The sequence below is a fragment of the Microtus pennsylvanicus genome, chromosome 2 (assembly GCF_037038515.1).
Source record: "Microtus pennsylvanicus isolate mMicPen1 chromosome 2, mMicPen1.hap1, whole genome shotgun sequence".
NCBI classification, from domain to species: Eukaryota; Metazoa; Chordata; class Mammalia; order Rodentia; family Cricetidae; genus Microtus; species Microtus pennsylvanicus.
The window spans coordinates 28,493,285-28,518,646 of NC_134580.1; the positions used below are offsets into that span (position 1 = coordinate 28,493,285).

At 44.0% G+C, this 25,362-nt stretch overlaps 1 protein-coding gene across 1 annotated transcript in view; it reads right to left on the minus strand.

Annotated features, from left to right (window-relative positions):
- Positions 1-4,619: 4,619 nt before the first annotated feature.
- The window catches only part of Cers5 (ceramide synthase 5), a 29,218-nt gene continuing 8,475 nt past the window's right edge, over positions 4,620-25,362 (minus strand). Inside the window, exons 2-10 of the mRNA XM_075960647.1 lie at positions 17,844-17,949; positions 16,442-16,572; positions 14,798-14,855; positions 10,523-10,573; positions 9,864-9,956; positions 8,643-8,771; positions 8,442-8,548; positions 7,511-7,667; positions 4,620-5,437 (exon numbers count right to left, since the gene is read on the minus strand). Of these exons, the coding sequence (XP_075816762.1) occupies positions 5,222-5,437; positions 7,511-7,667; positions 8,442-8,548; positions 8,643-8,771; positions 9,864-9,956; positions 10,523-10,573; positions 14,798-14,855; positions 16,442-16,572; positions 17,844-17,949 (1,048 nt within the window). The 3' untranslated portion in view covers positions 4,620-5,221. The remainder of the gene's footprint in view (positions 5,438-7,510; positions 7,668-8,441; positions 8,549-8,642; positions 8,772-9,863; positions 9,957-10,522; positions 10,574-14,797; positions 14,856-16,441; positions 16,573-17,843; positions 17,950-25,362) is intronic.

Genomic DNA, 25,362 nt, shown 5'->3' on the forward strand with positions numbered 1-25,362 from the left:
AGTTTTAGGATAGGCTCCAAAGCTACAGAGAAACCCTGTCTCGAAAAACCACACACACACACATACCACACCACACACACACCACACACACACAAGACTAGCTACATGGAGGGAGCTGATTACAGAGCTCTGCCAGTTAAAGAAAACAGTCTTGAGGAAAATGATTAAAAACAGTTCACTCGGGGGCTGGAGAGATGGCTCAGTGGTTAAGAGCATTGCCTGCTCTTCCAAAGGTCCTGAGTTCAATTCCCAGCAACCACATGGTGGCTCACAACCATCTGTAATAAGGTCTGGTGCCCTCTTCTGGCCTGCAGGCATACACACAGACGGAATACTGTATACATAATAAATAAATAAATAAATTAAAAAAAAAACAGTTCACTCATTCAGCAAAGAAAAAACAAGGATGTTTGTGTACTGGGGCTGTGGAACCAGAGGCTGGAAAATTCTAAACCCTGTCCCTCCCCACTTCATGTGAATTTGAAAGCTCACATGTGTTTCCTGTGTAGTTGGGAAACACCTGCTTGCCCTCTTCTGCAGACAAGTTGTACTCTCAGGGCTGGAGAGATGGCTCAGCAGGTAAGAACACTGGCTTCTCTTCCAGAGGACCTGCGTTTGATTCCCAGCACCCACGTGGTGGCTCACAACTGTCTGTAACTGCAATTCCCGGGGATCCAGCACTTTCTTCTGGCATCAGACATACATGCAGGCAAAATGTCATACACTGTGCTCACACAAACACACACACACATACATACACGAAACTAATTTCAGATTACCCTTTGGGATTTCTCTGGAGAAACCTGCCTGATACTACACAAAACACTGAATCTTAACCACCACTAAATTCCAAATGGCTCAGAAGGTGCAGGTGCTGGCTGCTTGAGCCTGGGGATCTGAGTTCAATCCCCAGGGCCACACAAAAGCGGAAGGTGAGGACAGACTCCACAAAGTTGTCCTTTGACATCTGCATAGCATGCATACGAGTATGTATATACAAACCTAGTAATGATAAAGCAAACACTGGTGCCCAGAATATAGAAAACACTCTCTACTGAGTAAAATTAATAACTCCCCAGGCTGGTGGGGTGGCTCAACAGGAAAAACACTCGCGGTGCAAGCCTGATGACTTGAATTCGATCCTCATACCCATGGTAGAAGGAACTGGCTCCTGCAGGTTGTCCTCGGCCTTCTACACAAAAACATGGCTGACTTGCATACCCAATAATAAACAGTTTTAAAAATTAATCCAATAAAAGGGGAAGGGGTGGAGTCAGGGAGCAAAGGCAATTATTAGGGAGCAAAGGCTCCTGTCTCAGTCCATTACATTTGGCTCTGCTGTTGGAGTACAGCAGAGATTCTCTTATTGCAGTGGCTGGGAAGCAAAGATGAAGGGGATAGGGATTCAATAGACCTTTCAATGGCACAGCTTCAGTTCAGGGCCTGCTCTCATCACACACCCAGCACAGATTAAAAATACAGCTAAAAAATACAAATGGTATGTGTCAGTTCTAGACAGTCTTACCGTGACCCTAGATGGCCAGGCCTCGAATTCACAGAATGTTGGGATTAAAGGCATGCACCAGCACCGCCTGGCTTCTCAGCTTCAGAAGCACTGCCAGCCTTCCTGATTAGCTCTGAAAGAATGACTGCTCAGAAACTCCTTTTCCCCGACGCTCAGTATTTGAAAACCAGCATCTTATATGTTTAGTGAGTTACAATGCCTATTTCTTTGTGTGTGTGTGGGAGGATCTGATGACATCTTGCAGGAGTTCTTCTCTCCTACCATGTGGGGCCCAGGGATCAAACTCATGTCATGAGGCTTTTATCCACTGAGTTGTCTTCTCAGCCCAGAATATTCCTTTCCATTTCCTTTAAAAATAAATAAATAAGCCAGGTGGTGGTGGCACACGCCTTTAATCCCAGCACTCAGGAGGCAGAGGCAGACAGATCTCTGTGAGTTCGAGACCAGCCTGGTCTACAGAGCTAGTTCCAGGACAGGCTCCAAAGCTACAGAGAAACCCTGTCTTGAAAAACAAAAACAAACAAGAAAAGCTAGTGTCTCATTGTCTAGCTTCAGCTGGCCTCAAACTCACGTAAGTCTGCTTGCCTCTGTGTCCAGTGCTGGAAATGAAAGTATGTCCCGTAGGTGAAGCACTGTTTTATTATTTTTATTTATTTAGTTTTTATTTATTTATTTTTAAATATTTACTTATTTATTATGCATACAATGTTCTGTCTGTGTGTATGCCTGAAGGCCAGAAGAGGGCACCAGACCTCATTACAGATGGTTGTGAGCCACCATGTGGTTGCTGGGAATTGAACTCAGGACCTTTGGAAGAGCAGGCAATGCTCTTAACCACTGAGCCATCTCTCCAGCCCTATTTTTTTTGTTTTTCGAGACAGGGTTTCTCTGTGGCTTTGGAGCCTGTCCTGGAACTAGCTCTGTAGACCAGGCTGGTCTCGAACTCACAGAGATCCGCCTGTCTCTGCCTCCCAAGTGCTGGGATTAAAGGCGTGCGCCACCATCGCCCGGCTTTTATTATTTTTAATCATGTATATGGGTGTATGCAAATATGCGTGTGTCCGGAAGTCAAATATCCCTGGGGCTGGAACCCTAGATGTTTGTGAGCCACCTGTGGGTCCTCTGGAAGAGCAGCAGGAGATGCTCTGAACCACTAAACTCCCCGGCCCCACTCTATTTCCTCTTCGTTGTGATAAAGTCTCTACTGTGTAGCTCAGGCTGGCCTCAAAATCATGTTTCAGCCAAGTGCTCAATTACAAGCACTAAAGCTGATACAGCACTTTCAACCTTCTTCACCATCACCATGTACATAAAGCCTCTAGAGATTTTTTAAAAAGATTTTATTATGTATACAGTGTTCTGCCTGCATGTATATCTGCAGGCCAGAAGAGGGCGCCAAATCTCATTATAGATGGTTGTGGCCACCACATGGTTGCTGGGAATTAGAACCTCTGTCATAGCAGCCAGTGCTTTAACTTCTTAGCCATCTCTCCGGCCCTCTCTAGAGATATTTTATAACTTAAATGACCACCAAGCAGAAATCTATTCTGGAATATAATTACTCCTTGAGAAAAATCTGTATTAGGACTACTTTCTCCATGGGTTAAAACACAAGAGAAGAACATGGCATACCCATGGCTCTGCGGTGAGAACAGGTGTTCTAAGAGTGTCTTAGCTTCTCCAGACTCTCCTTTGGTTGTTACATTTATCTGCTGAGCAATGCTGCTGTGGCCATTTGTCTTAGAGCTTCTGCTGCTGTGCTCAAACACTAACTCACACAGGGCAGGAACCTAAAGGCAAGAGCTGATGCAGTGGCCATCAGGGGAGCTGCTTGTTGGCTTTGTCTTTATGGTTTGCTCACCTTGCTTTATCATGTCAAATATCCCTGGAGGTGGAGCCTGTCCTGGAACTCACTCTGTAGCCCAGGCTGGCCTTGAGCTCAGAGATCCTCCTGCCTCTGCCTCCTGAGTGCTGGATTAAAGGTGTGCGCCACCACTGCCAGGCTTCACCCTGCTTTATTACAGCACCCAGGACCATCAGCTCAGGGATGACCCCACCCACAATGGGCTGTGTGTCCTCCCACCCCCCATTCATCAATCAAGTTAAGAAAATGCGCCATTAGGCTTGCCCACGGGCCAATACAGCTGGGACACTTTCGCAGCTAAGGTTCCCTTTTCCAAAATGACTAGATAATTATTGTGTCAAGCTGACATAAAAGTAGTCAGCACACCAAATAAACATGTCACTTAAAAAAAAATATTTATGGGGCTGGAGAGATGGCTCAGTGGTTAAGAGCATTGCCTGCTCTTCCAAAGGTCCTGAGTTCAATTCCCGGCAACCACATGGTGGCTTACAACCATCTGTAAAGAGGCCTGGTGCCCTCTTCTGGCCTGCAGACATGCACACAGACAGAATATTGTATACATAATAAATAAATAAATAAATATTAAAAAAAAAAAAATATTTATTATGTATACAATATTCTGTCGGCATGCATCCCTGCAGGCCAGAAGAGGGCACCAGACCTCATTACAGATGGTTGTGAGCCACCATGTGGTTGCTGGGAATTGAACACAGGAACTTTGGAAGAGCTGGTAATGCTCTTAACTGCTGAGCCATCTTTCCAGCCCCTCACTTTTTTCTTAAGACATAAAGCTCAAAGATGTAGCCATTTTGGCTAATTCTTCTTAGCATGCAGAGAAAGAAAATTTTGATGTCCAAATTTTTCTTGAATTAGAAATAATTATTTTAGAAAACTTACTTTATGTATATGTATACACCCATACAGGTGACGGTGAAGCCCAAAGTAGGCATCAGATCCTTAGAACTGGAGTTATGGGCAGTTTTGAGCTGCCCTATATGGCTGGGTGCTAGAAACCAAACCCCTGCAAAAGCAGTCTGTGCTCTTAACTGCTGAACCATCTCTCCAGCCCCTGGGGAGAAAATCTTATGGTGTATGTCTGTAAGCCCAGCACCGAGGAAGTTCAGGCAGCAGGTTGTCGGGTCTGAGGCCAGTCTCACAGACCCTGATCCAAACAAATAACCCCAAATTTAACCAGGGCATTGATGACAGTCACTAAAGAGATGAAGACAGTAGAGAAGAGTTGAAACACTTTAATTACAGAGGAGTAAACAATAGTATAAAACCATTCAAGCACACCTAGTGGCTGCTGCTCTCCATACCTCAGCTCATCCTTTCCACCCCCTCCCTGCGTACCAGTGAGTAAAAAGCAGGGCATGAGTAGTTGTCCCTGTCATTATCGGATGGTAGGAAGGAGATGTAGCTAGAGGCCACAGTGGTCCTGGGTATCAGGTGAAGCACCGCTTCCTGCTCCAGAAGAACTGTTCCCCAGGTCTGGAGCTGGATCTGGTGGCACCATTTATTTAGATGGACCAGGAACTTGCCTCAAGAGCCATGGGACAAGGACGCAGATGGTCTGGAGACAAACAGCGTAATTCAAGACACAGCCAACGCTGGTTTGAGGTGGGTTCAGAAGTGACTAGGCCATGCCTAGTGGTCCAGAATTGTGCCCCAAACCTGTCAATGAAACTCATCCACATGCACAATGCACAAACACACAAACACATACAAACACAGAGCAAATAACATTACCAGGGGCATTAAATACAAAACAGCAGAGTTTCTTTAAAACATGAAACTGTTTCTTTGATTCTCCTCAGTGCCTTGCAGTCCATCTAGTCGCAGGCCTGCAGATGTGAGGAGGCCCCAAAGAGCGGGTTGCCAACAGCCTTACAAGTCCCATGCTCTTCAGCCCAGTGGCTGCCTCCCATGTGGCCATTCACACAGTTGGCACCATTGATGGAGCTGCGACCAGAGAGGTTATTTGTGTGGCTGGTGTCTTCTTCTTCCTCTGAGCTGCTCTCTACGTCACTGCGATCATCCTTAGACACCTGAGCGGGGCAGGACCAAAGGCAGTAATTATGCTACTCTCCACAGACTCACAGGACCAGTCTCAGAAAGGTCACTTTTGCATAGCTTTTGATCTAGCCTACATTCAGGTGACAGCTGATTCAAAATACTATCTAAATCATTGGGTGCCACTGTGAATACATTTTCCCTCTTCCACCACAAAGAACTGGAAGGCCAATACAAACGACCGCTGTCATGGTTTTATCTCTGATGACCGTGGGCACTGCATTTATCCACCCTGGTTATCCCGAGTTCCGCTTTACTCCCCATACTGACCCATGACACGTTTTCAGTAGTTCTGCTATTACTGGGCATCCCTAGGCACTGTAAAGTCAAGAATGGTGGAGAGACAGTGCTCTCGGAGAGCTTTCCTGATGCTGACTTTGCCTTTTACATGTGCTCTTTATTTTGTTATTTTCAAATGAAAGGTTTAGATTATGGATGCATTTTCCAATTAGTCGCCCTGCACAATACTGGGCCATAAAATAAAAGGAGAGGAAGGCTAGAGAGATGGCTCAGAGGTTAAGAGCACTGACTGCTCTTCCAGAGGTCCTGAGTTCAATTCCCAGCAACCACATGTGGCTTACAGCCATCTATAATGAGACCTGGCGCCCCCTTCTGGCTTGCACAAGTGGAAGGAATGCTATATACATAATATAATAAATCAATATTTTAAAAAAAAAGGAGAGGAAACCAGTGAAACCTGTGTGAGGATGATGACTCTTTAACACAGAAGCAGCAATGTAGCGCTATTTACGAAGCTCTGTGGTGAGGGACACAGTTCTAGCTGTTGTTACAAAGGAAGGACATTTGTTTAGATGAGTTCTGTGACTGCAGTAACTGCAGCTGCTGACTCTGAACTCTGATCAGGAGCTGTGATCACCTGATGTCTAGGGGATTTCCACCAGAGGGCAGAATGTCTCCAGACCTGAGGTGGAAAGGCTCAAAAGCAAAACACATTAAAGACTAGACTTAGTCCTTGACTTTGGTAACTTCAGCTCCAGTCAACAACAGTCACATAGGTTAAGCTGGGCAAGTGAGCACATTCCGAGACAGATGGGACCAGGAAGGACAGCGGGAAGGAGACCAAGACAGATGGGACCAGGAAGGACAGCGGGAAGGAGGACCCATTCAGACAGGTACTTCTCTCAACACTAGAAGCACAGATGCACTTACATGCAAAGGATGAAACTGTGCAGATCCCAGCAGGCATAGAAAAGAGGGAGGAGCTGAAAGGAGAGCAGAAGGCACAGAGTCTGGGTCTAGTCCTCCCTGGATAGGTCACCTAGTCAGGAAAGAAAGGCGGAGGAGAAGAGAGATGTCCAGGAGCTATAACAAGATGCATAGGCGCACACAAGTCCTGAAACCAATCACAGCCATCAGGAACAATGATGAGGTTACATCATCTGTGCAGTCTGGAACTAACATCTCTAGCAGAGCCTGACCCACTTGGAATCCTGAATAACTGACAGCGTTCTGGCTTGACAGTCTGTCTGCTTTAAAACTTGCAGATTTCAATTATGTCCTGTCATTAAATGGTGCCTCCTGGGGTTGGAGTTAGCTAGGTGTACTGTCCTAAAAGGCAGGGGTATCTTTCTTTGTGTTCTGTGCACTACAAACCAAACAGTGAGCAAGGCAGATGTTTAGTTCCTAATATAAACCAATCTTGTGTATTGCAGCATGGTCACCTCAGAACAGCTAGTGAGCTACCTCACAGTTCCGAGACATCCCAAGCATCTGGCTTTCCAGTTTCTATCTGCAGTCCTCCATCGATAGCCATTCTTTTTTGAGACAGGGTGTCAAGTATTCCAGTTTGGCCTCAAACTCACTATGTAGCAAAGAAAGATCGGAACTTCTAATTTTCCTACATCACCTCCCTAGCACTGGGATTGCTGGCATGCATATGGCACCAGGCCTGGTTTATGTGGTACTGGAACCAAAGCCAGGTCTTCACACAGCACGCTCGTGACTAAACTGCATCCCTAGCCTGACTGTGGGCTGCTCCTATAACTGCGGGTCTGCTGCATAATACCCATGCTCCTACATGGTCTTACCTTTCCCCGGATCAAGGCTTTAAAAGCAATTCGTGCAATTAAGTAGGACCAGATGACATGCAGAACCTGTAGGATCAGGAGAAGGCCATTGAAGAGCCACCAGGAGGGGTAGGGCCCAATCATTTCCCAACTCTCAAAGAGGGTTGTGTTCAGAATCCTAGGAGGAAGAGACAACAGTCAGGCTCTAGAGGCCAGTTAGGCAGAGGGAAGCTGAGTCCTCTGGACAGTCTTCTGGGCTTCTTCTGCACACTTTACATTAGTGCAATAACAGGAATATTCTTTCATAGGGAATAAAAGTAAACACAGGAGCCTAATATGTTTTTACCTTCTGAGATAAGAGGAAGAAATGGAATCTTAGGAAGTGATGGGGTAACTTACTATTAATCACTTCAAATATGCAGCTTCACAACACTGGGACAGCAATAGGCCTATAATCAAACCCTAGAACGATTTAGATTCTTAGGGACAGAGAGCAATAAGTGGTTGATTTGCTGAGACTAAGCCAATTTCCAGCACAGTCACTAGGTTTGTAGTCTAGGTAATGAGTATAGAAGAGAAGTGCATGCACATGCCTGTGCCGGTCAGGAGGAGGAAGGGGGCACACAGCACGATCAAAGCAAGAAAAGCCGGAATCCCTGTAGCCAGTGCAAAAGAGGGCAAAGGAGTGATGGTGACTTAAGCACAGACTGAAGACTGCAGCAGAAATAGCAAGAGAAGCCAGGAGTAAATAACGCACACACCCTGACTCACTAGAAACACTACGTAAGGCAGCCAAGGTCCTGTAAGGGTCCACAAAGGGTCAGTCTAGGTCAAGGAAAAGGCAGGGCACTAGGGTTCTTAGTGCTTGACTGGCAAGAAGAGAACAGAAAAACTAAGCTAGCAAAAAGTTATCATTAGATACCTGCCACAGTTCACCACCTTGAGCACTTACCACAATGGATAGATTCCTAGACGAGTAACCATAAAGACTGCACTAAAGATCACAAAGAGGCTGTCACAGAGCCGCTGATATTTGGCATAATTGGCCAGCTTTGCAGCCTGGATAAAAGAAAAAAATTGAGTTGGGGAAAAAGTCAGTTCTCACAGGTCAAGAAAGGGAGAGGAAAGATGAAGCAGCAAGTCGGGCTCTTACTTCCAGCAAGAAGTCTGAGGAATCATGGAGACACATGACCAGAGTTCCCACTCGAACCATGTTGTTGATGTAAGAGAAGGTGATAAGCCCAATGGTGGCCAAGTGATGCACAAACATGATCAGGAAGTCCTAGGAAGAAATGGCAGCAAAGGAGAGGCTGGACGAATGCCTGCCACCCAAAGCTCCCTTAGTTCAGCAGTTAACATCACTTTGGTTTCCAGCACCCATGTGAGGTAGCTCTCAAGTGCTTGGTAACTGTAGCGCCAAGGGATCCGACACCCTCTTCCGGCCTCTGTGAGCACCTGAACTCACACATGACACATAACCAAATTAACCCTAAAAGTCCCAGAGAACTGCTTATTAGCTAAACAGTACATCTAATTGCAAAGACTTCTGGCTTTTTGGTTTAAGTTCTTTTTCCTTGGGTTCACACGTCAAATTAAAACTGAAAAAAACTTAGTCTTATAAATAAAATAAGTAGTTATTATGTTATTTGCACATCACATATTATATATTACATAAGTTATATATATTTTATATCATATAAATAATTATTAGAAGTGTGGTTTAATTGTGAAGTGTCCTCCCTGACAGGCTCATATTCTAGGTGACTTCTGCACAGCTGCTGAGCTACCTTGAGAGGCTGCAGAGGCTTAGGAACGGTAGGCCCCAGTTAGCAGCAGGTTAGGGGCTAACTCTGAAGGCTACACCAGGCCAGCGTCTCCTAGGGCACTTTCCCTGCTCCTGGTTGTCCCACCACTCCTCCTGTGGCCATGAACTGAGCTATTGCCACACCTTCCCTGCTAAGATGGAGGAAACTCTCAAACTGTGAGCCAAAACCAACGTTTCATCTTTAGAGAGCTCCTGTCAGGGGCTATAGTCACAGTGAAACAAAAATACCTGGAAGAATTAATTTTTGTTTTCTAAAATCAAGCCTTTTTCTGAATTGGACCTTGGTACCCTGTTCTGTTTAATTATGGGTAATTTGATAGAGAGGAACAGGAGAGCAAAGAAAGAAGGAACATGCTTATTAATCCACGGCCTTGCTGTTCCCCTCTCTGCCCTGACCACCTTAAACAATGTCCAGCATTAGTTAGATCTCACTTCTGGAAACACCACGGAAAGCTAGTGACAGTTCTGTCACAGCCACTATCATGAGGCAGAGTGCGTGGTGATGATGGTAGTGACCGACAGACAGCAGCCGAGGGGCTGACAACTTACCTTCCTTTTGACGTCTATAAACTGAGAGAACATAAGAGACCAGTAGAAAGCCAGCTCCATGATGTAATAGTAATAAAGCTCTCTTGAGAGCGGCTGGAAGAGAAAAGAGCAACTACAACAGCAGCTGGGCAGGTGCACCCATCTCAGCAGCACCCACACTCTTTCTTTCTTTTCCTCTTCACTGTTTCCCAAGATCTGCAACAGCTGAGACTGGATCAGTATAAGAGGTCGACCTTTTCCTTTGCGTCCCTGTAAACTCATCTTGCTTCTCACTTCTAGAGTGAGGTAAGGTTAACACAGACACCACAATCTCATCAGTATCTGAAATTCTGGACAGAACTGCCTTAGTCCAGGTCTTTCATTTCCCTGAGACTTTTAAGGTACAGACATAGATGTCCTTATGAGGATACTAATAGCTCCTGAGTCAGGAAGGAACTTAGCAACACCAGGGAACTGCTTTTCTTTCCAGGACAGTAGAAGACATGCATACACATAACCTGGACAAAAGCTCACTAAAGTATTTCTGCTCTAGACTCCAGATATAGAGACCTGGATATAAGACCCACGGTATCAGGGAACCATACCTTGGCTACCTAACCTGGACTGACAATGTATTCTCACCACCTTACCTTACACACATACAAGGTCTTAGATTTTACCTGATATGGATAATTCTGCCAGCACTGTCGGGTGTCCCAGAACCAAGGCGTCTAAGAAAAAAACAGAGAATACAGGTTGGCTCTAGTCCCCCCGCCCCACAACTGTTACAAGATCTATCCTATACAGATCTTTTCTCTAAGCTAGAGGTACAAGAATGAGAAGAGCTAGGTGTGGTGGTCCAGTGATCCCAGCACTTGGGAGGCTGGTACACCAATATCAAGTCTAAGACCAGTCTGAACCAAAAAGCAGGTTAGCAGCCAGCCAGGGTTACCTAGTAAGGCATTGTCTCAAAAACAACAACAACAAAAACAAAAACCACCAAAGCAAACTATCACAACAAATGAGGCAGAAAAGAAAAAAAAATATCTCTGGTTTTTATTATTTTTTTAATTGATTTTTTTTTCAACACAGGGTTTTTCTTTTTTTCTTTTTCTTTTAAGATTTATTTATTTATTATGTATACAGCATTCCTTCCATGTGTGCCCGCAGGCCAGAAGGGGGCGCCAGGTCTCATTATAGATGGTTGTGAGCCACCATGTGGTTGCTGGAAATTGAACTCAGGTCCTCTGGAAGAGCACTCAGTGCTCTTAACCACTGAGCCATTTCTACATCCCAACACAAGGTTTTTCTGTGTAGCTTTGGAACCTGTCCTGGAACTAGTTCTTTTTTTTTTTTTTTTTTTTTTTCGTTTTTTTTCGAGACAGGGTTTCTCTGTGGTTTTGGAGCCTGTCCTGGAACTAGCTCTTGTAGACCAGGCTGATCTGGAACTCATAGAGATCTGCCGGCCTCTGCCTGGCTCCTCTGTTTTTGAGACTCAGGTTGGCCTTGAACTCACAAAAACCAACCCTCCTGCCTTGGCCTCCCAAGTTTTAGATTTTGAGCTGGAGATTAGTCTGGGCTACACAATGAGTTCTGGACCAGCTTGAACTACATAGTGAGGCCTTGTGTCAACAAACCAAAGACTGGCTGGGTCTGGGGGTATATACAAAGGCACTGGAGATCCCAAGTCAGACCTTCATGGTTTCATGGGGAGCACCTGACCAACTCAGTTATCTTCCTAGTCCAAAATTTAAAAAAGACTCAATATTTATTTATTTAAATGATGGGTACACTTTTGAGTTTGTGCATGTGGGTGGGTACCCAGAAGCCAGAAAAGGATGTCAAATCCCCTGGAGCCGGGGTTACAGGTGATTGTGCGTCACCCAATGTGGGTGGCTAGGAATTTCGGAATTCAGATCTACAAGAACAGCATGCATCTTAACCTATGTGTCACTTCTCAATCTGAATCCTTGAATTTTTGTGTGTATTGGTCTGTGTACAGAGTGCAGTTGCCTGAAGAGGCCAGAGGTGTCAGGTTCCCTGGAGGTGGAGTTACAGGTGGTCCTCTGCAAGAGCAGTATGTGTTCTCTTTCATTGTATTTTATTTTATGTGTATGGGTGTATCGCCTGCCCTTTTGTCTACCACATGCATGCTGTGTCCACAGAGGCTCGAAGAGGGTTACAGACAGATGGTTGTGAGCTAACATGTGGGTGCTGGGAATTGAACCCAGATCCTCTGGAAGAGCAGCCAGTGCTCTTAACCACTGAGCCATCTCTTTATCCCTAGTAGTAGCCGTCTCTCCAGTGATTGCGACCCTATTTTCTTGTTTGCTTTTTTGTGACAAAGTTTTACTATGTAGACCAGACTGGCCACAGACCCAGTAATCTCCCTGCTTCTGCCTTCTTAGAGCTATGATTAAAGACACAGACTACCATGCTTGGCCTAGCTTCTTTTAAAAATTTTATTTATTATTAATGAGTGTGTGATGTATGTGGGTATATGTGTGTGTGCATGCATGCACGTGTACCATGGCACTTATGTAGACATCAGAGGCCATCTTTATGCAATTTGTTCTTTCCTTCTATCTTTATTCCCTCCCATCCCCCACCTGTCCTGGAACTCGATCTGTAGACCAGGCTGCCTCAAACTGAAGATACCTGCCTGCATCTGCCTCCTGAGTGCTGGGATTAAAAGTGTGTGCCACCAGGCCCAGCAAATGTTGTTTGTTTTTACTGCTGCTTAATTTTTTTTTTTTTGGTTTTTTTTTTTTTTTTTCGAGACAGAGTTTCGCTGTGGCTTTGGAGCCTGTCCTGGAACTAGCTCTGTAGACCAGGCTGGTCTCGAACTCACAGAGATCCACCTGCCTCTGCCTCCCAAGTGCTGGGATTAAAGGCGTGCGCCACCACCGCCCGGCTCTGCTGCTTAATTTTTAAATTGCTCACAAAACTATCTTTATACCTTTCAGTAGTATCCAGAGTCTATAGTGACACTCTGCATATTAGTAATTCATATTCCCTCCCAGGTAGTTTATCTTTTTTTTCTTTTTGAGATGGGGTCTTATTATGTAGCCCAGAATGGCCTTAAACTCCCAAACCTCATGTATTAGTTGACTGAACACTGGATCATGAGCAGACACCATCACACCTGGTATGGTTACTAATTTTAACAGACCCTTTTGAAGAACTGACATTTGGCTTTATCAATTTTATCCATTATTTATCTAATGACTATTTCATTAATGTCTGTCCCCTTAAACCACAGTCCTAGCCTAGGTATCATATCCAGGACCTCACTAAGTTAGCTACATTTCCAGTTTTTACTGTTGATTGTTTCTTTTTTAATTTGCTTTAGATTTACTCTGTTCTTTTTCTATATCTTTTTTTTTTCAAGGTTTACATTCTGCCTCAATGTAATCCCTGCTGGCCAGAAGAGGACACTTATTATAGATGGTTGTGAGCTACCATGTGGTTGCTGGGAATTGAACTCTTGAAGAGCAATCAGTGCTCTTAACCTTTGAGCTGTCTCTCCTGCCCCACTTTTTCTACATCTTATACCTTTAACATTTATTCATGAGTATGTATCTGCCACACGTGTCAGCACCCAGAGGCTAGAAATGGGTGTTGATTCCCCTACGCTGGATTCACAGCAGCTGTGAGGCAAATGACACAGGTGCTGGGGACCGAAAAAGAAGCAGTCCTTCTTAACCACTGACCATCGCTCCAGTTCCTTGTTCTTTCTTTCCTTCTGTCTTTCTTTTAAATATTTTTCCCTTCTCTTTGTTCTTCCTTTTAAAATTTTACATTTACACATGCCTTTAATCCCAGCAGAGGCAGGTGGATCTCTGTGAGTGAGGCCAGCTTGGTCTACAAGAGCTAGTTCCAGGATAGGCTCCAAAACTACAGAGAAACCCTGTCTCGAAAAAACAAACAAACACAAAAAATTAAAATATATAAACCAGGAAGTGATGGCACACACCTTTAACCCTTTAATCCTAGCACTCGGGAGGCAGAGTAGGATGGATCTCTGTGAGTTTGAGGTCAGCCTGGTCTACAGAGTTCCAGGACAGCAAAGGCTACACAGAGAACCCTGTCTCAAAAAAAAAAAAAAATTCCAGGCACGATAGTATCTTGCCTCTAAATCCAGTACTTGAGAGACTGAGGCAGGAGGATTGTCATGAGTTCAAGGCAAGCCTGGAGTTCATAATGAGAGCTGCTGCTTCTTCTTTTTTGTTGTTTGTTTTTCAAGACAGGGTTTCCATACCACTCTTGATGGACAGCTTGTCTTAAACAAAAACAACATTTTGGGAGCTAGGGCCAGAGCTCAGTTGATAAAGTGCTTCCTATCCAAGCCTGAGAACCTGTTAGAATCCTCAGCTACCACATAAAACACCAGAACTGTGCAACACCAGCAGTGCGCAAGGGCAGGCGAGGGCAGGGAAAGTCAGGTGAGCCATGGGCTTAGTGAGAGAGAGAGCCTGTCTCAAAAATTAAGGTGAGGCAGGCGTGACAGTACAAGCTTTTAATCCTAGAACTTTGGGGGGAGAAGCAGTTCCAGGTCAGCCTAATCTAACTTGCAAGTTCCAGAGCCAGCCAGGGCTACATAGGAGAGCGAATTTCAAAACAAAACAAATAAATAATTATCAATTCCATTTCCTCTTTGAAGAACAAGAATTTAAGGAAGGGTTCTGCAAATCACTAAGTACGGCTCTGACTTAATTACTAACATTATTTAGAGGAAATAGTAGGCCTTGAGGTTAGTGACGTCAAACCCAAGGTAGACGATAGTCTGTTAGTATATATCCTGCATATAATCTGCATATAAACTGGATATACACTGAGGCTATGCATCACAACAGAAACGTAAGCAACTGAAAGTATTTAATGTTTACTTCTAGAAACCAAGGCATCTAAACATATTTAGAGCACAATAAGAAGACAAAAAAATTTAGACTCACCAACCAGAGAAATCTAATTCCATAGCAGAATATACATAAATAAAAAGTTAGTCTCCACCTGGGTGAGCAAAGAGGACAGGTTAGATAAATGAATCTAAACAAGGGAAATCATGATAACAACATTGGGACAAAACTGATCTCTAAAAATCCAGACTCAGCTTGGAGCGCCTGTTAAAATAGATTCCCACAGAAATACACTGGCTTGATTTTCCTTTCCTATTAGATTTCTTCATGAGAGCTGATTTTTAAATTGCATGACAGTGACTAACATCTATCTCTAGAGAATTAAAAACTATGTGATTCTGCTGGGCATGGTGCTTAAACCCCAACATCCCAGCACTTGAGAGGCAGAGGCAGGTGGATCTCTGTGAGGCCAGCTTGGTCTACAGATCGAGTTCCAGGACAGCCAGGGCTACACAGAGAAAGCCTGTCTCGAAAAACAAAACAACCTGCACTTGTATAGGTAGGTATGCACCCTCCTGCTCCTTTGATAGAAACGGTACCAGCTCACTCTATATTTACATTTTTGTGGGAATTTTTCCTTTTTTGAGAAACTGTACTTGAAATCAGAGTTCTTTTGGTTTTCAACGCAGAGATCCTCCTGCCTCTGCCTTGCAAGTGCTGGGATTAAAGGTGTGTGCCACCATCGCCCTGTACAAGTGCAATTATTGGAACTAACTCTCAATCCTTTTTTTTTTTTTCCGAGACAAGGTTTCTCTGTAGCTTTGGTGCCTGTTCTGGAACTAGCTCTTGTAGACCAGGCTGGCCTCGAACTCACAGAGATCTGCCTGCTTCTGCCTCCCAAGTGCTGGGTTAAAGGGGTGCACCACCACTGCGTGGCTCCCAATCTATTTTTTAAAAAGATTTATTGTTTGTTTATTTATTTGCTTTTGTTTTTCAAGAAATAAGGCTTTCTTTGTAGCCTGGCTGTCCTAGAACTCAAGAGATCCATCCACCTGCCTCTGTCTCCTGAGTGCTGGGATTATTTCAGTTTTTAAAGTGTGTGTGTGTACACGTGCATGTGCACATGAGTGTTTCTACATCTGAGAACAGGTACCCAGAGGCCAGAGGATTCAGATGTCCTGGGTCTGGAGTTACAGAGGCTTGAGCTCCCTCATGTGGGTGCCGGGGAACAAGTTTGGGTCCTCTAGAGGAATATCATGGATATCATGTGCTATTGAGCCATCTCTCCAGCCCATTTTTTTCCTTTGAAGATAAGTAGACAGGGTCTCACTTTTTATCCACTACTTGCCCTTAAACTTGGGCAGGCTGACCTTGAACTAGGAGTTTTGGGGGGGGGGATGAAAAGTATGTGTGTCAACATGCTTATCTCAATCTATTTGAAAAGAAGGAACAAAAAGGAATTGTCCCGTCTTAGTGGAAAGTGTGACCTGGGGAACAAATGTGACCAGTTTCCCAGTTCTCTTTTTCCCTACTTCTATGAGGGTTTTGCTGTTTACTTACTTAGCAGAGCTGGTTGAGAAGCACAGGACATAAATTCTATTTCCATTTCCCCTTGGCTTTTTAAAATCTTATCTTTGGCATTAGAGTCTGTTTTATTATCCTAATAATGAATGAATTTCTGCCCCCAAAAGTCCAGCTGTACCCCCACCCTTCTCATTATCTACCCCCTTGCACACATACATGCTTTCACAGAATTTAGTCAGCGTTGGAGGCTTGTCCTGATTCCTCCGATGGCGAAACCAGCACTGGATTTTTCGGACATCCCAGTCCAGTTGCTTTGATAGGCCCTCCAGCCTCTTCTCATCAGGATACTGTAGACATGTGACCAGAGTTAGAGCACTCCTTTCTGCACAAAACTCCCAATTTACTAGTTGAGTGGCAAAGAGGTGTCAACCACAGTGACTCAAGTGGTATTTATCTTTTCCAGATTTCATCCCCAAATCTTTTTTGTTTTGTTTTTCAAGGCAGGGTTTCTCTGTATAGTAGTTTTGAAGCCTGTCTTGGAACTCAGCTCTGTAGACCAGGCTGGCCTAGAACTCAGAGATCTGTCAGCTTTTGCCTCCCAAGTGCTGGGATTAAAGGCGTACACCACCACCACCCGGCCCCAAATCATTTTTAAATAAACTCACATTATTCTAATTAACTTACAAATAAAAACATCACACAGCTAGTTTAAGGAAGCTGAGATTTGTCCAGTGTCAAACTCCATACATCTTGATAAGCTTGCAATGGCAATTCTATTTTTCTCCCCCCACCCAACAGGGTTTCTCTTTGTAGTTTTGGAGTCTGTCCTGAAACTCGCTCTGTAGATCAGGCTGGTCCTGAATTCAGGGCACTTGGGAGGCCAAGGCAGGTGGATCTCTGTGAGTTCGAGGCCAGCCTGGTCTACAAGAGCTAGCTCTAGGACAGGCTCCAAAACCACAGAGAAACCCTGTCTTGAAAAACAAAAATAAAACAAACAAAACAAAAAAATGAGGCAGGAGAGATGGCTCAGTGCTTAAGAGCACTTATTGCTCTTGCAGAGGACCCAAGTTCAATTCCCAACACCCACATGGTAGTTCACAACCACCTGTAACTCAAGTTCCAGAAGATTCAAATATGTGTGTATACGTCTGTCTTCATACACACACACATACATATATATAAAGCATATATATGTATGTGTGTGTGTATACGTCTGTCTTCATACACACACATACATATAAAACATATATATGTATATGTGTGTATACGTCTGTCTTCATACACACACACACACATACGTATATAAAACATATATGTTAAAACACAAACAAAATCACAAGGTCCACTAGAACTACCCTCATCTTGAATAGAAGTTGGTGCAAGAAAAGGGAAAATAAGACAGGATTTGAGTTTGGAGTGGAAGAATTCAGGTAGAGGTAGATGCTAAGGAGTAAATTAAGAGGTGGGTGAAATACAGGAGTTCTGGCTAGAGAGGCTAAGGCTCTCCACCAAGCAGATCACCTAAACCTGAAGAACCATTTCCTTTTCTCGCATGCTCTATTCCCATCTACAGAGCAACCTTCATGCGACTTCTGACTCTTGTTCTCTGCTTACTTACCTTAGTAATAGATATGAACACCTTCTCAAGGGTGTCATTGGATTCAACACGATAGAGAACACTATCTTCAATGCCAACATGGAGTGCACAGGGTTTGGCAATAAACCTGTAACAGAAAAAAATTCAACTCTAACTATGATTTGCTATGTCATGATCAGGGAGGGACTAATGTGAGAAAAAAATGAAAGCACAAGACTAGGAACTAGAAATTTGTTATTTGGTGATGGAGGTGAGTCTTGTATCTTATCTGTTGCTTTCATTGGTTAACTAATAAAGAAAACTGCTTGGCCTGATAGGACAGAAAATTAGGTAGGCGGAGTAAACAGAACAAAATGCTGGGAGATCCTGTCCCCTAGACACAAATACTACTACTACTACTACTACTACTTATTATTATAATGACAATGTATGTAAAATACTCTGTAACAAGTGAAGTGTTAATAAGATAATTTTCCTCACATCAGGAAAAAAAGCCAGGTGTGGTGGCACATACATGTGGTCCCATACTTGGGAAGCTGAGGCAGGAAGATTGAACACTTGAGGCCAGCTCACAGTACAGAAAAAAACCCCACCTCAATTTAGTTCTTGTGTCAGGGTAGTTTTCTTAACTAGTCCCCTTAACCACTGGGCCGTCTCTCCAGTTCCCAGGTCATTTTGTTCTGTAGCTGGGGACTGAATAGTCCTCAAATGTTTTCAAGTGACATCCTGGGCAAGATGTTTTTTCTTTTCAGATTTATTGAAGTGTGTGAGTGCTTTAACTGCACGTATGTATGTGTACCATGGTGTGCCTGGTGCCTTCAGAGGTTAGAAGACAAGATCTAGTCTAATTCCCTGATACTGGAGTTATGGATAGTTGTAAGCCACCATGTGGGTGCTAGAAACCAAACCTAGGTTCCTCTTAAGTACTGAGCTATCTCTCCAGTACCCTGGTCCCCACTTTAGTTGTCAAAGAAGACAGAATGAAGACTGTATTGTTCCTCCTTTTTCTATTTGGTGTGTGTGTGATCATGTGCATAGGTGTGCACACTTGCAGAAGTCAAAAGACAACCTCAGGTATTAGTCAGTCTTCGCCTTCTCCTTGCTAGAGACAGTCCCCTTGGTTGTCTGCTACTGTGGATGCACACAGCGGGCCTGTGAGCTACTACACCCCACTGCGGGAACACTGGGATTGCACAAGTGCTTGCACTGCCCAGCTTTATATGGACTCTGCGATGACAACAAACACCTCAAGACACGTCCTTTACCCACCAATTTATCTCCTTGGCTCAGAATCAAGTCCCCAGTTCAGCATTTATTGCCTTTGAGGATTGAGAATAAGAAACTATTACTGGGGCTGGAGAGAACAGTTAAGGGAACTGGCTGCTCTTCCAGATGACCCAGGTTCCATTCCCAGAACCCACATGGCAGCTCACTACTGTCTGTAACTACAGCTCCAGGGGATTTGATGCCCTCATACAGACATATGTATAGGCAAAATACCAGTACACATAAAATAAAATCACTAAAAAAAAATTTACTATTTTCTTCTGTAAAGGAACCCCAGGCAAACACTTCAGAGCACAGACTTAGCCACAGCTATAATCTACTTTCTCTACCTAGGTAGGAAGTCATTCCCATTTCCATGGCTAGTGCTATACTACTATTTGCTAATATTTTAAACACCAACTTATGTTCAAAGTCCTTGTTAACACAAATAATAGACAACATTTTTATTTACTAAGGTTCTCCATGGCCTCTGCATCAGCTCCTGCCTCTGGACTCCTGCCCTGACTTTCCTCGCTGATGGTCTGTGAAATGGAAATGGAACCTGAAGTAAATCCTTTCCTCCCCAAATTGCTATTGGTGACCAGAGTGATCTGGGGGAAAGTAACTCGGGCCCATGGAAACAGTGGCATGGTCCGGGCCAAATTCCGAAGTAACCTTCCTGCAAAAGCCATTGGACACAGAATCCGTGTGATGCTGTACCCATCCCGGATTTAAACCAATGAAAAGTAAATAAATAAAAGTGGATTTGTGCTCTTGTAAAAAAAAAAAAAAACAACAACAAAAACCAAATTGCTATTGTTTGTGTTTTATCACAGCAATAGGAACCCTAACAATGACATTTAGTGACCATCAGGTGACTGGCTGGTCTAGACTGTCTTGCTCTACTTGATCTCGGTTTGCATCTGGGGTTGAGCAGCATTCAAAAGGATACTCAAGGCAGTCATTTTGTTGTTGAATCCAGGCCATATCAGAAACTGAATTGTACGAAGATCCAAAAGCAGAGAACATCAAAGAATGGTTACTTTATTATTTACTTTTTTTCTTTTTCCTGAAACAAGGTTGCTTTGTGTAACAGTCCTAGCTGTCCTGGACCTTGCTTTGTAGACCAGGCTGGCCTCAAACTTGCTTCGATCTGCTTGCTTCTGCCTCCAAAGTGCTGTGATTAAAGGCGTGTGCCACCACTCCCGGGCTATTTTGAAGTATCTGTTAGTTGGACAGTGGTGGTGTACCCCTTTAATCCAGCACTCCAGAGGCAGAGGCAGGAGGATCTGTGAGTTGGAGAACAGCCTGGTCTACAGACCAAGTTCCAGGACAGTCAGGGCTATACTGAAAAAACTTGTCTCAAAAAAACAAAAGAAAAAGCAGAAGCCAGATGTGTCAGATGCCCCTGGAACTGGAGTTACAAGAGTTTGTGAGTTGACCCACACAGACACTGGGTACCCAACTGGTTCCTCTAGAAGAGCAGTTAATACTCTAAGTACTCAGCCATCTCTCCATCCCAACACAGCCTTTGTGGTTTTTTTTTTTGGAAGAAGTCTCCCTGGCTGGCCTGAAATTATGTAGACCAGGCTGGACTCAAAACCTCAGAGATCCACCTGCCTCTGCCTCCCAAGTGTTGGTATTAAAGTCATTTATTCCCACCCCACAATCAGCTCAAAGGACTTTTAAATTTTTTTTTTAAATTTACTTGGTGTGCATGTTTTTTTCCCCCTCTCTCTCCCTCTTCATGTGTGTGTGTGTGTTGTGAGGGTAAATACCTGTGCTAGGTTACACATATGAAGGTCAGAAGACAACGTGTGGGAATAGGTTTTTTTTTCTATGTTGTAGGTTCTGGGGATTGACTTGGGTTGTCAAGCTTGGCAGCAAGTGCCCTTTCCCTGTGAGTCACCTCTAGAGATTTTAAAGATGAAATGATGAGATGCACGCCTTGTTTCGTACCCGACAGTAAACATCCATTAGAAATAGCCTTTAGTAAATTGGGATATAGTTCAGTTGGTGAAATAATGTGCTTAAGTAGCAAATCCTGGGCTCGATCCTCAGAACTCCCTGTAATCCCAGTACATGGGACAGAGAGACAGGAGAATCAGGGGTTCAGTGTTCATCCTCAGTTATCTAGTAGGTTTGAGGACAGTGTGGGCTTACATGAGACTCGGCTGTAAGTGCCTGCAGTCTCATGAAGAACCTGTGTTCCAGGAACAGCTGTTGTCATTTTCACTAGAAACAGATCTCTGTCTTGGTGTCCACTAATAAACTCAGCAGTGCCAAGCAAGAAGACTGTACCTTATTTACAGGTAAAGCTAACATTTTCATCACTATTGTTATCTGACCTTGGAATGGATTCAATATCCTAGAGCTAGCAGAGATCATTTCTTGCCTTCATTAGTTCAGAGTTCAATAAAAAATTGTGAGGCTAGCCTGATTTACATAACAAGTTCCAGGCCAACCAGGACTACAAAGTGAGACCTTATCTTTAAGGGGGTGGGGGTGAGAGGAAGAGAATAAAGGAAGAAAGAAAAAGTAAATTATCTCCCCACTCACAAATTTAATCATTAAGTGTGTGCCTTGCAAATGTGAAGATCCTCTGACCTACATTAAAGGTGAAAAAAGCCAGGTACCGTGGTGGTGCATACTTGTAATCCCAGCACAGGGAAGGTGGAGAAAGTCAGATCTCTAGGGCTTTCTGGCCGGCCAGCCTAGCCTACTGGCCAATTTCCAAGTCAGTGAAACCCTCTACCAAAAAACAGGAAGAATGGAACCCCAGGAACAATACCTGAGATTGTCCTCTGGTGCACTCATGCATGCGTGTGTGCATGCATGTGTGTGTGTATGCACACACACACAAAATCATTCCCAAATGCTTACTTTATTGTCTATTTGGTTGAAGTAACATAATTAACATAGTGATCCCAAGTTCCCCTGGCCACAAAGACCATCCTGAGAGCCAAGATACATGTCTCAGTGTATTAGCCTATTTGTACGACTTGCCACAGAACATTGATTAAGAAGCACGGTCTAGACTGAATGCCTGTGAACAGTTCACATCCACCATTGATGGTGGCGCAAATCACAAGCTCAAGAGAACTGTTAATATTGAAGAGCAAAGCAGTGGTTTCGTACTGCCTAACAAGGGAACAGAGAAAAGGCAGAATGAAATTACTTCACAGCGCAGGTAAGTCACCTTCAGACTGACCCACTAAACTTACATCTTGAAGTAGTGGGAAGAATAGCTTTCAGGCCAGGCATGATGGCTCATCGCTGTAATCCTAGCACTCAGGAGACCAAAAGAACTGCTGTTAATTTTAGGCCAGCGAGAGCTGCACATCAAGATCCTCACTCAACCGCCTCACCCCCACTTAGTAATTTTCAGGCTGAGGAGATAGCTCAGCAGGTAGAGCACTACCTGTCCCCAGAACCTAAATAAGAACCGGATCTAGTGTCCCTGCATGCCAAGCATACAATTAGGAGACAGGAGGTGGAGCCAGAGAACCACAGAAAGCTGGTGGGCTAGCCAACCCGGCTTACATCAGGATGAGCCAAAGAAACCCTGTCTCAAACAAGGAAAAAGGCGGAACTACATCCGGAGGCCATCCCTGACAGCCACACACACAGGCTTTCATAGACTGCCTACTTCTCTAGACCAATCAGCAGAGAAGTCTCTAGCAAGTAACTTAAAACTTGGAGCAAATCAATCCAAACCAGCCAGACCCTGTCTCAGCAACAGCAAAAAAATCATTAAGTATCTCAAATAAGATTTTATTTATGTGAATAAGATCTATTAATGTATACTGCTACAGAAATTAAAATTTTTAAAATTAATAGTTATTAATTTACAATAATAATGAGCTTATTACATGGTAATTTAACAGCTTGTGAAAAATAACTTTTCCTAACTAAAAAGAAGAGTATATAACTTGATAGTTTGATATATCTCCTTGCTTCCTGGCAGTTCTGGCCACATGTCAGCACTACATTCAGTCTGTCACAATATGGATATGCCAAGTAGCTGTGTAGTTTCAATGCATACTTACGAGAGAAAAGAATTCCTACAAAATCATGGAAGTATCATGAAGACAACTGTCTTTACAGACCTGAAAGAATGCAGATTCTGGGCCAGTAAGATGGCTCATCGGATAAAGGAACTTATTGTCTCTAACTCCAACACTCTGAGTTTGATCTCTGGAACCCACAGAGTCAAAGAGAAAACATCCACACACTAATGAAATAATAAAGTCACTTTTTAAAAGTTTTTGTTTTTTGACACAGGGTCTTTTTATGCAACCCTGGCTAGCCTCAAACTCAAATCCATCTGCTTCTATCTACCTACTGAGTTCTGTGACTAAAGGCATGCACCACCACAGCTGAAAACAAATTATATGTACATGTAAGTATACTGTGTGTGCTCATGGAGACCAAAAGACTATGTCAGATCCTCTGGAGCAGGAGTACCAGGTGTCTGCAAGCCACTCAATATGGGTGCTAGGAAACAAACCTGGGTCCTTTGTTAGAGCAAACGGCAAGTGCTCTTAACCACTGTGTTATTTCTGTGGCCTCTCGAATTTCGTGTGTGTCTGACTCTACACTGCTTTGACTGGCCTTGAACTTTCTATGTAGACCAGGCCTTCAGCTCACTGAAACCTGCCTGCCTTTGCCTCCAGATTTCTGAGGCTAAAGGTTTACACCACCATGGGGCTGGAGAGATGGCTCACTGGTTAACTGCACTTGCTGCTACTGTAGAGGACTCGGGTTCAGTTCCTAGCACCCACGTAGTGGCCCTTCTAACTCCAGTTCCAGAAGTTTCAATGCCCTCTTCTAGTCTCCACATGAGGGGCACACTCATACAGGCAAGCCAAACACTCAGATACACAAATAAACTAAATCTTAATGGAAAAAAAAAAGTGTAAAAATCCAAAAAAAAAAAAAAAAAGCAGGGCGGTGGTGGCGCACGCCTTTAATCCCAGCACTCGGGAGGCAGAGGCAGGAGGATCTTTGCGAGTTCGAGGCCATCCTGGTCTACAAGAGCTAGTTCCAGGACAGGCACCAAAACCTACAGAGAAACCCTGTCTTGAAAAAAATCCAAAAAAAAAAAAAAAAAAAGGGTGCCTCACCCCCAGCTAGGTACAGATTTGAGTCTTGGGTCATCTGGCAGAACAGCCAGTGTTCTTAATTGCTGAGTCACCTCTGCAGCCCCCCCACTCCCCCACCCCCGCCACACACACCTTATCTTTTAATGATTATACAACCTAGTACATTTGCTTCAAGTTGAAACATACACACCCACATGAGTAGATTATGGAAAAAGGCAACAATTAAATTCTTTCTCAGGAAAGTCTTGGGGGCTGCAGAGATAGTGCCCTGTTTAAAAGCACTGACTGCTCTTCCAGAGGGCGGCAGAAGTGGGGGTGGTTCAATTCCCAGCACCCACATGGCAGTTCACAACTGTAACTCCAGTTCCAGGGGACCCGAAACCCTCACACAGACTGACATGCAGATAAAACACCAATGCACAGAAAATCAATGTCTTTTAAAAAAACAACAACAAAAACTCCTTCCATCCTTCATATTCCAAGAAACAACTTTCAGTGAGTCTCCAATCCTGTATTTTAGAACTAAATCCTACTTTCTCCAGACTCATCTAGTTCACCAACAGCCTATGCAACAGAAGACAGCCTCCTCCACTGGATCCTCTAGCCTCCATCTCCTAAATGCAGGGATTATTGGTACAAATGTTAGGTGAAGTGCCACCTCAAAAGACAAAGACTTGCTGGGTCAGTTTTTGTTTTGTTTTGTTTTTTTGGTTTTTCGAGACAGGGTTTCTCTGTAGCTTTGGTGCCCGTCCTGGAACTAACTCTTGTAGACCAGGATGGCCTCGAACTCCCAGAAATCTGCCTGCCTCTGCCTCCCGAGTGCTGGGATTAAAGGCGTGCGCCATCACCGCCCGGCTGATGGGTCAGTTTTGTGCTTTATCAAGTGTAGAAGGTCATTGCCTTCTGAGGAATCAGAAATTCAAGTTAACCAAAATTTTATTTTATGTGTATGGGTGTTCTGCCTGCACGTATGTGCACCGCGGGCATGCCTGGCACCTGAGGAGGTGAGGAATGTGTTGGATGCCCTGGAAATGAAGTTAGGGATGGTTTTTAACTCACCATGTGCATGTTGGGAACTGAACCCAGGACCTCTGCAAGAACAGCAAGTATCTAAACTGATGAGCATTTCTCTAGCCCTAAGTAAGCCAGTTTTAATCTATGATCAGGAA